Here is a 12,740-nt window from a genome sequence, read left to right as displayed (position 1 = left end):
ATGAGGCACCTTGTTAATCGGCTATCAATACAAAATTAAAAATACCTGACCACTGTCTTTGGTCATACTACCCTTTGGCAGCCTGATGCAAATCAACAGTTTATTAAAAAAAAGGGATTAAATTGTGTATACCCAATGACCAAACAGCAACCTCAAAAAAGCTTTTCAAATCCAAAACACAAATACAAGAACTCAAGAATGTACGATACAGCCCACCAGGCTCAGTACTCTCAATGGTCCATATACAATTTTTACTATGATGAAATCTCAATTTATTTTCCTCCCTTTTGAGATTAAATAACCATAGGGAAAAAAAAATCAAAAGGACGAAAGAACTGACATTTGTATACGACTTCATGTGATCACAGAAACAACCCATGGTAGCCGACATGCAATAAATTACTATCAAGTACAGTTTTACATAACAAATGATACTGCCATTTTGTGTTAGGCAATGAGATGTATGACCAATTAGTCGATTATTGATATCAATGATTGAGGGACATTGAAGAGGCAGGAATTTTCCCCAAAGAGTGCAATGGATTCTTAACATCCACCTGAACTTCTAGAACATCTTATCTGAAGGACAACACCTTCTGCAATGGGGAACTCCCTGGATCCTGCACCAACACACTGGCCTGGATTGTGTTCAAGTCCTGGAATGAGGCTTGAATTCTCAATCTTATGTCTCAGGAGCAAAGAAAGAAGAAACATGCAGCAGAATATATTTATTAGCAGTGGTTGCAACTAAATGTTATTGTAACTGAAGGGCTATCAAATAGAACAAAGTTTTAGAATAAAAAGCAAGCAAAAAAACTCGTCACTTTCTTCAATTCAATTTCCCTTTATTGTCCATACAGAAATTCACTTTGGGTACATTGCTTTTTCGTTAAAACATTACAGATAAATGAAAAATAACAATAGGAAAGAAAATTACCCTATCACAGAGATTTAACTTCAATCAAAATATGCATTAAAAACAATTCCAATGCATTAAATAATCAGTTAGCAAGTCCCACCCCTAGATCATATCCTCATCCATACATCAAATTTCTGGTAAAGTATATTATTGAGAAGGGCACAAATGAGTTCAGGTACTGATTTGTCCTGCATCTGAGGGATTGGTGCCTTTTCCCTGAATGCAACCAGGAGGAATACTGAAACAGGGGTTGATTCTCATTGTTCATGACACTCTTTACTTTTGTCAAAATTCTTCAAGAGCAGATTTTTGTCAAGAAAGATCTGCTCATCAAATACCCTTCCTGCCTGGTTCAAAAATGTCTGCACCCTAAAGAGTCTACTTTCCTAAGTCAATAGTGCTAGACGAGGCATTAAAAATGGATAGCACTCAACTACAGCCATGTAGAAGAGCTTCATGATTGTGTGATCTGCTCGAAAGGATTTTAATTTCTTGAGGTAGTATAATTGTGTATGCCTCTTGGCCACCACATCTGTACTCTGGGAAATATTCCCAGAATATTTCCTGTATGTAACAGAATGGATGGAGGAAGGGGCAAAGAACTGAACTGCATGTTGACTCCCAAGGAAGCAGTGGCAGTCCTCCCAATTCTACTCTTGTTTTACCACGGTTAAACTTAAAAATATTTTGCATCATGCACATAAGATGAGAACAGCTGGGGACAGGAGTGTTTGACTGCAGACAAAGGAATCAATCCAGCCAGTCCATAAATAACTACATATTGAACAGTTTGTGGGTACTTACTCTGAATAGATTCCGTCGCTCCTGCATTGGCATCTGGAATCTCCGATCTTCAGTCTGAGGATCACTCACTTTTTCAATGCCTGCTCCCAGTAGCTCATTTTTCAGCAAGGCAGCATATGCTACACCATCTGTCATTGGACAGGACAAGCTCCATTATTATAACACACTATCACATTCCTAACATGACGATTAGCAACACATTCATTCCAGATTATTTTAACTCATTCACCATTTGAAATCTATTTCTGAATGTAACGGGGAATCTCTCGTCCAATAGCCAAATGCTACAACTGAAAGAAGCTCTGTACTTCACATCTTGCTGGACACAGGCTCACAATACAGCTCGAATTCAAAAATCTTTCTTCCTGGTAACAAGAATAAAACGAAATCTCCAGCCTGGATTAGAAATATTTATTAAATAGAGATTCCAGGAATGTTGGCAAATCTGGTAAACTCCCTCAATGATTTGTGGATAGTAAGCAGTCATCGAAAAGCATTGCTTTCAAAGTCATCTTGCTCTTTGAATCATTGTCAGGTCATTCAGTCCTTTAAACGGTTGAATAGCCAGTAAGAGGGGGAGGATACTGTAAAGGTTAGCATATCTGCTGTAATCACAATACTTTTGAGGGAGATTTTCAGGAATGCCATTGTACAGGGAGCAATATAGTTGCACAGATGTTTCCACTAATTATAACAGCCTGCCTAATAAATCACAAAGTGATTTATGTTTTGTTGGCTCAGCAACCTCAGAGAAACAGAAAAATAAATGAGGTTTTAGCATCAATTTAGAAAGCCTCAATCTAGCACTCTGCTGTTCCGGATTCTAGCCATAACACTTTCTGTACACACACTGCTTCTTAATGAAGGCTCCTTAGACAGCACCTTCCAAACCCACAACCACCACCATCTAGAAGGACGAGGGCAGCAGATAGATGGGAACACCACCACCTGGAAGTTCCCCTCCAAGCACTTGGAAATATATCGCCGTTCCTTCTCAGTCGCTGGGTCAAAATCCTAGAACTCCTTTCCTAACAGCACTGTGGGTGTACCTACACCACATGGACTGCAGTGGTTCAAGAAGGCAGCTCACCACTGCCTTCTCATGGGCAACTAGGAATGGGCAATAATTGGAGCAAAGCCCACATCCCATGAATGAATTAAAAAAATGTTAGGCAAACCCACTGTTGCAAATTCTCAATCTGTCTTAGATACCTTTTAAGTTCAGTGATTCTACTCATTCCAAGTGTCTTACATTTAAAGTGAACCCGTACTGCCCAATATTCAAACCATATAATAGCATAACTCAGGGTGCAATCATACTGACAAGGTCAGATATGATCAGTTAATTTATCTTACAGACAGCAAGTGAACACACAGAGCAACAGTTATAAAGGACAATAGTTATAATCCAAAACACTCCTAGTCAAAGCTCATCTTAAGACAACTGACTCCAGATCCATCCTCATGAAAAAGAAATATAAAAGGTAGGCCATAGTATTTCCGATATCAAATTCAACTATTCCTGGTCAGCCTTCTGGTGCTGGCTAACATCATGTTTAAGCTGAGCCAGACCAAGGTTCTTACCGTCCCTGGGCACCAAAGTTCCAAAAACCAGTCTATCAAGTTTTAATACACATTTCCCTTAATTGTTTCATTAACAAATAAAGTCTTTAATGGCAACAAGAATTTTAAAACAGTGTGAATTCACTTTGATTTAAAACACACGCTCAAATGTTATTAATTTCCAAATCCTTTCAGCAGCAAAATGGTCAAACAATTCTGGCATGTGACACCCAATGCCTCACTAATTTTTTTTAATAGAAATTCAGAGACAGGAGAGCTCCAGCCTTGGAGCTGGAGCCAATTCTCAACCAATTCAACCAATTCTCAATATAATAAAAGTGTACAAAAGAAAAATGCTTGGAAAAGCAGGTATTGAGGTACAATTGAGGTATATTGGCAAATTGTCATTTTCAAATTTGAATATGTATTTATATCAAGGGGTCATTTGCATAATAATATTGTATGTAAACTTAACTGTTAATGTTCAATCTCATTTTGAGTGTATAAGTTAGAAGCACATCCTAATGTTAATATTTAATATCGTACCAATTAGCTAAATGGATTAAAACAGACCTCTGTAGCCAGAGAAGACTGAAGACAGATTTCAGTGCAGAAAGCTCAGTAATGTTATTCCTTTTCACTCAGTCTTGAATTGCAAAGAAGTTTGAAACAAATTCAAAAAGAACTTTTACATGATTTTCTGGCAGATAAAGGCAGGGGGAGACTATCAAGAGCGAATGATTATAGAGAGGAAAAAAGGAAACCTCATCCAGTAAGAATATAGATCAAGGGAGTTGCAAACTCTAGGCCACTGAAGTCTTGCAGAAAACTGTTAAATAAAAAGGTACTGAAAATTGTTTTCATTGTTTGTGGCATCTGCAGGAGCAGATACGAAAGGTCAAAAGACCAAATCTTTCACTTTTCTGTGTTATTCGGGAAGAATCACCATGTTTAGAATAATATCAATTTTGAAGAAGGAGAAGAACTAATGTAGTCATAAGTAATTTGAGTAATATAATCACAGAATGATATAGCATAGATTGAGGCTATTCGGCCACTCATGCTAGTAACAGTTCTCAGAGTTATCCAATTAATCCCACTGCCCTGCTTGTTCCTCATAGCCCTGCAAATTGTTCTTTTCAAGTATTATTCAATTCCTACTTGAAAGTTATTACTGAATCTGCTTCCACCACTGTCTCAGGCAGTACATTTCAGATCATAACAATTTGCTATGTAAGAAAATGTTTCTGCACAACTTTTGCCAATCACTTTGAATATGTGTCCTTTGGTTTATCAACCCTTCTGCCACTGTAAACTATTTCTCATTTACTTCATTAAAATCCTGAAATATTGTGAATGCCGCTATCAAATCTCCCCTTAACCACCTCCTTTGCCCAAAGGAGTACAACCACAGTTACTCTAATCACTCAACAGAAATGAAGTCTTTCATCTTTGGTACCATTCAAGTAAATCCCCTTTGCACCCTCTGCAAAGTCTTGCTATCCTTCCTAGAGGGTGATGCCCAGAATTGGCCACAACACTCCAGCTAGGGCTTAACTAGTGTTTTACAAAGGTTTGGCATAACCTTTGTTTTTATACTCCATTCTTCTGTTTAAAAAGCCAAAAATCCTCATATTTTTGAACAGCTTCTTAACTTGTCCCACCACCTTCAAAGGTTTGTATACATACACCCCCTCCAATCACCAACTGGTTTACATTGCTTTTCCTCACTCCTCCTACCAAAATAGACTTATTACACTTCTCCATGTTAAATTTCATTAAAGACTCCATCAGTCTTTTAAAAAAAATTTGTTCATGGGATGTGGGTGTCACTGGCTAGGACAGCATTTATTGTCCATCCCTACTCACCCTTGAAAACTGAGTGGCTTGCTAGGCCACTTCGGAGGGCATTTAAGAGTCAGCCACATTGTTGTGGGTCTGGAGTCACATGTAGGCCAGACCAGGTAAAGACAGCAGATTTCATTCCCTAAAGGACATTAGTGAACCAGGTGACTTTACAACAGTCAACAATGGTTTCATGGTCATCATTAGATGTTTAATTCCAGATTTTTTTAATTCAAATTTCATCATTCGAACTTGGGTCCCCAGAGCATTAACCTGGTTTTCTGGATTACTAGTCCAGTGACAATGCCACTACGCCACCACCTATTCTATGCCCTGAGGTCTGTTACTATCCTTGTCAATGCTTACTACAATTCTGAGTTAGGCATCATCTGCAAACTTTGAAATTATGTCTGTAAACCCATTCAATTGATTAATATATCAAAAAGAGCAACACCTGGGGAATTCACTGCACATTTCCCTCTAGACCGAAAAACAACTATTCACCACTACTCCTTTAATTCCACAAATTATATTTTGGTACAAAATCCATTTTGTGGTATTTTATTAAACATCTTTTGAAAGTTTATATTCACAGCATCAACAATTTCTATTACTTCATGAAAGAACTTAAGCAAGTTAATCAAACACAATTTGCCTTTAACAAATTCCTGCTGGCTTTCAGTTATTAACCCACCTTTTTCCAAGTGTCAATGAATTTTGCCTGGGTTAATGTCTCTAGAAGTTTCTCCCACACCACCGTTTGGCTAATTGGACAGTAATTGATTTGTTCATCCCACTCCCCTATTTTAAACAAGGTGTAACATTTGGAATCCTCAGTCCTCTGGCCCCACTGCCACACCTACTGAGAATTGAAAGATTGTAGTCAGGACCTCCAGAATTTCCACCCTTACTTCCCTCAGGAATCTAGATTAGTCTCATCCAGGCTGGCTGGTTTTTGTAACACGTTGGCCCAGATACTTTGGATGGTGAAACTGATAGCACTCGTGCCATACTGTATAAAACTGCCAGCAACATCTCGCATTTGCACATGCATAGTTAAACCCAGGAATCTGGAAGTTGCTATCAGTGATGCCCTGCCTCTCCACAGGGTGATCTGTTGCAGTCTTCACAGTTGGAATCAATACAGAATCTATGAACTGACATGAGCTTCAACTTTAAGCAATATGTTCATTGTAAAAAAAACGTTAAGCCTATGCTTCCCAAAATTTTTCCCAGTGTGAACCCATTTTAATGCAGCAGGCTTTGCGTGACCTCACAATGAATGGGGGGAGGGGGGTAACGAGAGTTGTTGAGCGGTGGATGTGGGTTAGCCTTCAGCTGCTGAGGGTGGAGGGAGTGAGGATGAGCGTAGTGGGAAGTGTTTAAATTGCAGGATTTTTTTTTTAAAAAAAGGTTTTCATTGGGTTTTCTTTTGCAGCAAGCAAGCCTCAACAATCTATCCATTAGGCCACGCCCACCAATAGAAAAAAAAAGCCAAGATTTAAAGGGGCCTTAGTTAGCATTTAGTCCGAGCTCCATGGCAGCCATTGCTGCCTCAGAGCTTGCGACCCCAGGATCTCGTCTCGACCAGTTTGGAAAGCCTTGTGTCAAGCCTTCTTCAAACAGGTATAACTGAGTTTTAAATGGCGTAGCAAGATGCATTTATTATGAAATAATCTCTTAGGCCTTGAGAAATTTGGTGTGGAGTGTTAATGCCCCCCAGAAGAATGTTTTCTTTTAAATGAATTTTATTTCTTGCAAGCTTATATTTGAACTTGACCATTTTTGCAAGTCCCAATCTTTATTTCACTCTCTGTACAATGATAAAAAAGTGAATTATATTCCCTGCTTTTTACTTGCTACTTTGCAGTCTGAGAATTCTTCAGTCTGACTGGCTGATCGACTGGATGCCACTGATCCCCTATAGTTGCCATCAAATTTAAAATCATGTCAGAATAGAGAAAATCCATGCTCCAGAGGCCACTATATCTCTGTGGGAAGCAATCCCCCCACCCCACTTAGGTCAGTGGTTTGCACTGACAGCAAACTCCTGGCTATTAAAGCATAGTTTTCACTGTTGTGCAGATAAGGGGAGAAACAGCTGATCAGTATGATGGACAATGTTAGATACAAATTTGGTGAATTCGGAGAATCACTAAGAAAGAGCAGAATAATTTCTGGGACAATAGATAATTTTCCCAAAGAAAGGCTGCTCAGTGAGGAAAATCGGAGATCAGACAGCAGTACAAACAGAGTTCCCAAAGCCTTAAAAAAAAAGCTAAAGAGATGAAAGTGGAAGTAGCCTGTAGTGAAAAGGCATGAAAAATCTGAAATCAGTTGGCCAAAGTTAAAGGAGAGAAAGAGAAAGTGACATAGAATGCAGCAGCACGGGCTGAACATTTAAATAAAATAACCATTGCACAAGATGTCACAAAGTGAAGGACAAGTGAAATCAGTGCAGGCTATGGGTGGGGGGGGGAAAATTGTGAGAGATTGAGGGATTGCCACACACAAAAAAAACTCCTCATTCAAGTTTGTTACAACTGTAGGGAGGGAGGGATGGACAGACTATAGTTCTTAATGCATTTTTTCAGAAACATTCTAAGATATCTCATGCATTTAATTATGTAGCGCTGTTATGATAGCAATCGTTTTGTGTACAGCAAGATCCTATACACAGCAATAAGATGAATGAACATTAATATGTATTTTAGTTTTGTTGGTTAAGGACAGGACGCTGCAAGTATTTGCTGTTCTTTGAACAGCGTCTTAGAATATTGATGGGAATCTTGGCCAAAAAAAACTTTATTCAAATCATATAGGTATACAGAAATTTAAAAAAACGTAAAGTCATACATCAACCCAGAATAAATAGGACTCAGCTCATTTCATAGCAAATTGCTCATTGTTTTAAACAGAGGACAAACCAACAAACAGAATCAGTGGAACATTACAAACATAATCACAGCAAACAGCTGGGACTACTAGATGAATTACTGACTAGTACTTAGTGTAACTAGAGGTATACATACTACACAAGTAAAACAGTGATAAAATGCTCTCAAGATAAGATGCGCTCAACAAATCACTGTTTCTAAGTACTGAGTTCCAATTTACCAAAGAATGAAGTTTAGTATATTCAGCTTCAAGTCTTGAACCCCCAGTCAGATGGATCAGTGGAAATGTCCACTGATTGAAAGAAACTACATGAAGTAGTCATTGGACAAAGGGCCATGTGTATATCAGCTTATTACAGTTAGGGTGCTACTTCTTGCCTATGGGAGGGGGAAATAAGAGCCAACAATTGCATTATTTTGCAGACGAACAAAATTGCCAGCACTGAAACTTGGCAATAAAGCAGGTCCTAGAAATTATACCAAAAATACACAATGATATCATCAAGGAGGAACGTATTCAAGATCATACTCAAGATAAAAGAGGTGGTGCACTGCATAATTGTTGAAATATCCGAAGGGGCAAATGAGGAGTGGACTCCTGAATCACCTACTGAAGATCCAATCAAATCTGATGCAACTGTATCAAATCCATCATAAAGTGAAAACCTGGGGAAAGATGTTCTAGTTGTGAGACTGAACATCCACAAATACTTATGTTGGATAATTTTGTGATACGAAATGCCCAACATGGTGTCGTGCTCACTCAGAGTGAGCGCCAGAAATAAGGTGACAGTGAATCTCTGCTCAAGCCTCCCATAAGCTCAGCTTCCCACGGTGGAAAATTGCACCAATTTATGCTTCTTCTTGTGTCTTGTCCTTAGATGTCAACAACCATGCCTGCAGTGCATATTCCTGAGCCTTTCTGATCCTTAACTGGCATTCTGTAGGATCAAGGAATCATAGGAGCTGCCAGAGCAATTGATATTCAAGTGCACAATCCTGTTGCTATGGTCATAGACCAGCCACACATTCGTACAATGGTAACCCTTTCTGTTCATAAGCAGAAATAGCATTGTGATAGACAGCACCCTGGGAAAATAATTAAGATAAATATGTGAAAATAATCAGAGGGAAGGTAGAATAATGTCTTTACAAAGAAGGCAGTTAGAATGTGGAATGTTCTGCCACAAATCGTTGTTGGTAGGAAGTTTAAAAAATAAAATTCAGCAGTTGCATCAAATATTACATGTTAATGAGTAGGAAGGGTAGGAATTAGAATGTGTTATTCTGTGGAGGCCTTGCTACAGAAAGTAGCTTGTTTTTGAATTGTAACATTCTAACCAAGAAGTGTGAATTTTGAGACATTTCTTTATCAGTGTCTTGACAACGACAATGTGTCAACTAGCTCACAGGACAAAAGCAGATATCTTTTGAATAGAAAACAATGAAGATGGATTTCTTCCAATATTACATACTGCAACTCTCTGCAGTTTAGCCAAGGTTGGTTTTAAACCTAAAAAGTTAATCTTTTCTATTCCTTTCAATATTGGACTAATACAAATTCTGAAAAGAACCTTACTATTTGATAAACAGAATTAGTGAAAGTTGAGAATGTAAAAGGTGCAAATTCCCTTAAGAACTCATCCTTCTGGCAGTAACAGTGTCCAAAAGACAGTGACTGCATATTGAAATAGGTGACACTTTGCCAGACAGTTCAATTAACTCTTTTTATACTCTGTTTATAACTCTAGAATTTTCAGTCACCTTACATGATTGACTACAGCTGTCCAAGAACACAGGAATAACCAAAACACAAATTTGCTTTACGATTAATTTTTCCACAATTTTTCTCCTATGCAGAGCAGCTGCCACCACAATTCCAATGGATTATCATGGATTACTGCAAAATGCCACTGTTATTGGCATCAGCGTAAAAAACTAGGCAAAGCTTGCAATGGCATTGGGTCAAGTTCTCTACAATTGGACCACCAAATTGCATTAATAGGACAAGATTTAAACAATCTGCTTTCTGAAAAATGTAACCGTCGAGGCAGAATTTCTCCTTTGTGCGCCATATATAACCCATTCCTAAAGAGCATTTTGTTATAACTAGCACATGGGGAAATCCTGCCCCCAGTACAAAAAAAAAACCTGTTACTAATGGTATAGTAAAATACAACTGTGATGAAAATGAAATATGCCTATGATGGTTTATTGGCTTTTATTCTTGCTGGTCACAGCACACATTGGCTTTAGCCCAATCATTGTTAGCTGTTACCCACACACACACCATGAACCCCCTACCCTCAGCATGTTGCAGAGAATATACACTGCAGCATGCTTTGCTGAAGATATTAATATGCATTTATGATGTATTCTTGTTAACCAAAAGGCGTCTCGATCTGCTATTATCGGCTCAATGCAGGATCAATGGGGTCATGGGTCACTCAATCCAGCATTGTCAACAATAGCTAGCTGGACAAATACTTCATTTCCAGCAATCACAGATTGTCCTTCAGCTTCCAAGGTTGAGGACGTTATAGAATGACATGTAATATATTCCAGTTGGCCAGGGTCCAGGAGCAAGGGCTCTCTAGGTCAGAGGTGGCATGTGGAATGACATTGCACCCAAATAAATATCCAGTGTAAAAACTCAAAAATGCAATATTTAACTTCCTCACGGTAAAGACAAGGTAGACATGTACTGTAATTTCCTCACGGTAAAGACAAGGTAGACATGTACTGTAATTTCCTCACGGTAAAGACAAGGTAGACATGTACTGTAATTTCCTCACGGCAAAGACAAGGTAGACATGTACTGTAATTTCCTCACGGTAAAGATAAGGTAGACATGTACTGTACCTTTCCCATTATCAGAATTTGCTTCCTTCGTTTTTCGATTCTGGTTGGGGGACTTGCCATTTTCCTGATAAAGGCCAAGAATACAGCAAAGTGTTTACCAAGTGAAAACTCTCTCTCTCTCTCTCTCCATACAATGCAAATTAGTCAAAATGTTAACATTATATAGCTAATGCCTACACATTACTACTAATAGGTGGCTTGGGGTGTTTGTTACAAGGTTGTGCGTGATTCATTTTAAGGGCTCGACTGAGTTAATGAACAGTGAATAAGATAAGGCTCCTATTACAAATATTTGTTACCCATTCACTGGCAATTTGGGAATGAGTAACAGGACTGATTTGCTCCTCCTGCCTTCCTTGCCATCTTCAGACAGACTGTGACACAACAGATTAGCACACCAAAAAACTGTGCCACCTTGGTGCCTTTCCAGACACTTGCTATCTGCCAGTATACATCCAAACATGTATATTAAATGTGAGCAACTTATAATTTTTACAGATTTGCTTGTATAAGGGAACCAAGGAGAATTTTCCAGCATTACTTGAAGCTAAATTACAAATGTGTTTTGAATGGTTGTATAGGTAGGTTATTGCAATTATCAACAAGACTTAAGGTGGTTGGTCACTATGCACAAATATTTAGCAACATAAATGAATTGTAATGAATCAGACCCTACAGCAACTTTTGCAATACAATTTGTGAAAAGTTTCAAAGAGGCAATGACACTTCAATTATGAGGCAATCATCAGAACTTCTCAATGGTTTTACAATGTTAATTAAAATTTCCCTCAAAATTAAATTTTACTAAAATAAAACTTTTTTTTTTACACAAAAAAAAGGATTGCCTAAGGCTATTGATGGGCCCTCAGCATGCATACCTTAAACCCCTAACTGCAATGGTGTGAATTTTTCCCATTTCCTCTATTTCTATAGCATACATTTGCTTGCCATTTTATGCCAATTACAGGCACTTGCCACAATCACATCTAATGCACATTGCAGCCAGCAGATCGGAGACTTGGGCTTCTACAAAGCGGCACTACTTAAAAACTAAGACATGCAGTGACATTTTCCAAACCCTCCAAAGTGGGAAACTGCACTAAAGCACATTGGAGACAAGATGGAGAAATATGTTAACCTCATGATCGGTGAGATTTCTACTTTACTCTCATTTTTTGTGCTGAATTATGGAAGTTTTTGTGCCCATTTGAAATAGGTTGAACTGCCAGATTTGTTTCACCAACAATCGTCACAGCCAATAGGGACTGGAAATGAGTCCAGGCTGGATTTAAAACCAGTTCACGGAGGCCAGTGTGTCAACAGTCTCCTCTTAAATCATCACCAATAATTTCAAATGTCAATACTTATAAACAAGTGACCCTCATCATCAGTTGACATAGGGTCTGCTAGGTTAGATTATTTATGCTGTTCAATCACTGTTACATTTTTATTAAAACATTTCAATAGTGTCATCATTCTCTTACATTTATAGTATGAAAATTGATGCTCCAGTTGGAACTTGCTCTGGTTGGGATAAACCGGTCACCTGTCTTGCGAGGAACGGTTGCTGGTGAATTTGAGGTTACGGGTCGTGAGCTCAAGGCAGGCTGTTAAAAATAAATATGCCATCAGATTATTTTAAAAAGATGGAAATAATCTCAAAATGCTTCAAATCCTGAGTGTTACAGACAGAACTTAAAGAATCCGTGAACCATAATATACTGAACATACAAGAGGAACAGACAACAAAACCACTGGATCCAGTTAGTGTTAAAAATCAGCTTAAAGACATTTATCGAAATCTTTAAATATAAAATCTCTTCCAATACTTAGACCTTCGGATGTAACCT

At 38.3% G+C, this 12,740-nt stretch overlaps 1 protein-coding gene across 4 annotated transcripts in view; it reads right to left on the bottom strand.

Annotated features, from left to right (window-relative positions):
- LOC144692348 (fizzy-related protein homolog) overlaps positions 1 to 12,740 on the bottom strand; it is a 61,991-nt gene that overhangs the window by 25,329 nt on the left and 23,922 nt on the right. For all 4 annotated transcript variants that reach the window (XM_078561083.1, XM_078561087.1, XM_078561085.1 and 1 more), the window contains 3 exons: positions 12,375 to 12,497; positions 10,891 to 10,954; positions 1,724 to 1,851 (listed from right to left, as the gene is read on the bottom strand). In XM_078561083.1, the coding sequence (XP_078417209.1) occupies positions 1,724 to 1,851; positions 10,891 to 10,954; positions 12,375 to 12,497 (315 nt within the window). The remainder of the gene's footprint in view (positions 1 to 1,723; positions 1,852 to 10,890; positions 10,955 to 12,374; positions 12,498 to 12,740) is intronic.

The sequence above is a fragment of the Cetorhinus maximus genome, chromosome 17, assembly GCF_964194155.1.
Source record: "Cetorhinus maximus chromosome 17, sCetMax3.hap1.1, whole genome shotgun sequence".
NCBI lineage: Eukaryota > Metazoa > Chordata > Chondrichthyes > Lamniformes > Cetorhinidae > Cetorhinus > Cetorhinus maximus.
This window is presented reverse-complemented; position numbering and strand designations above follow the sequence as displayed.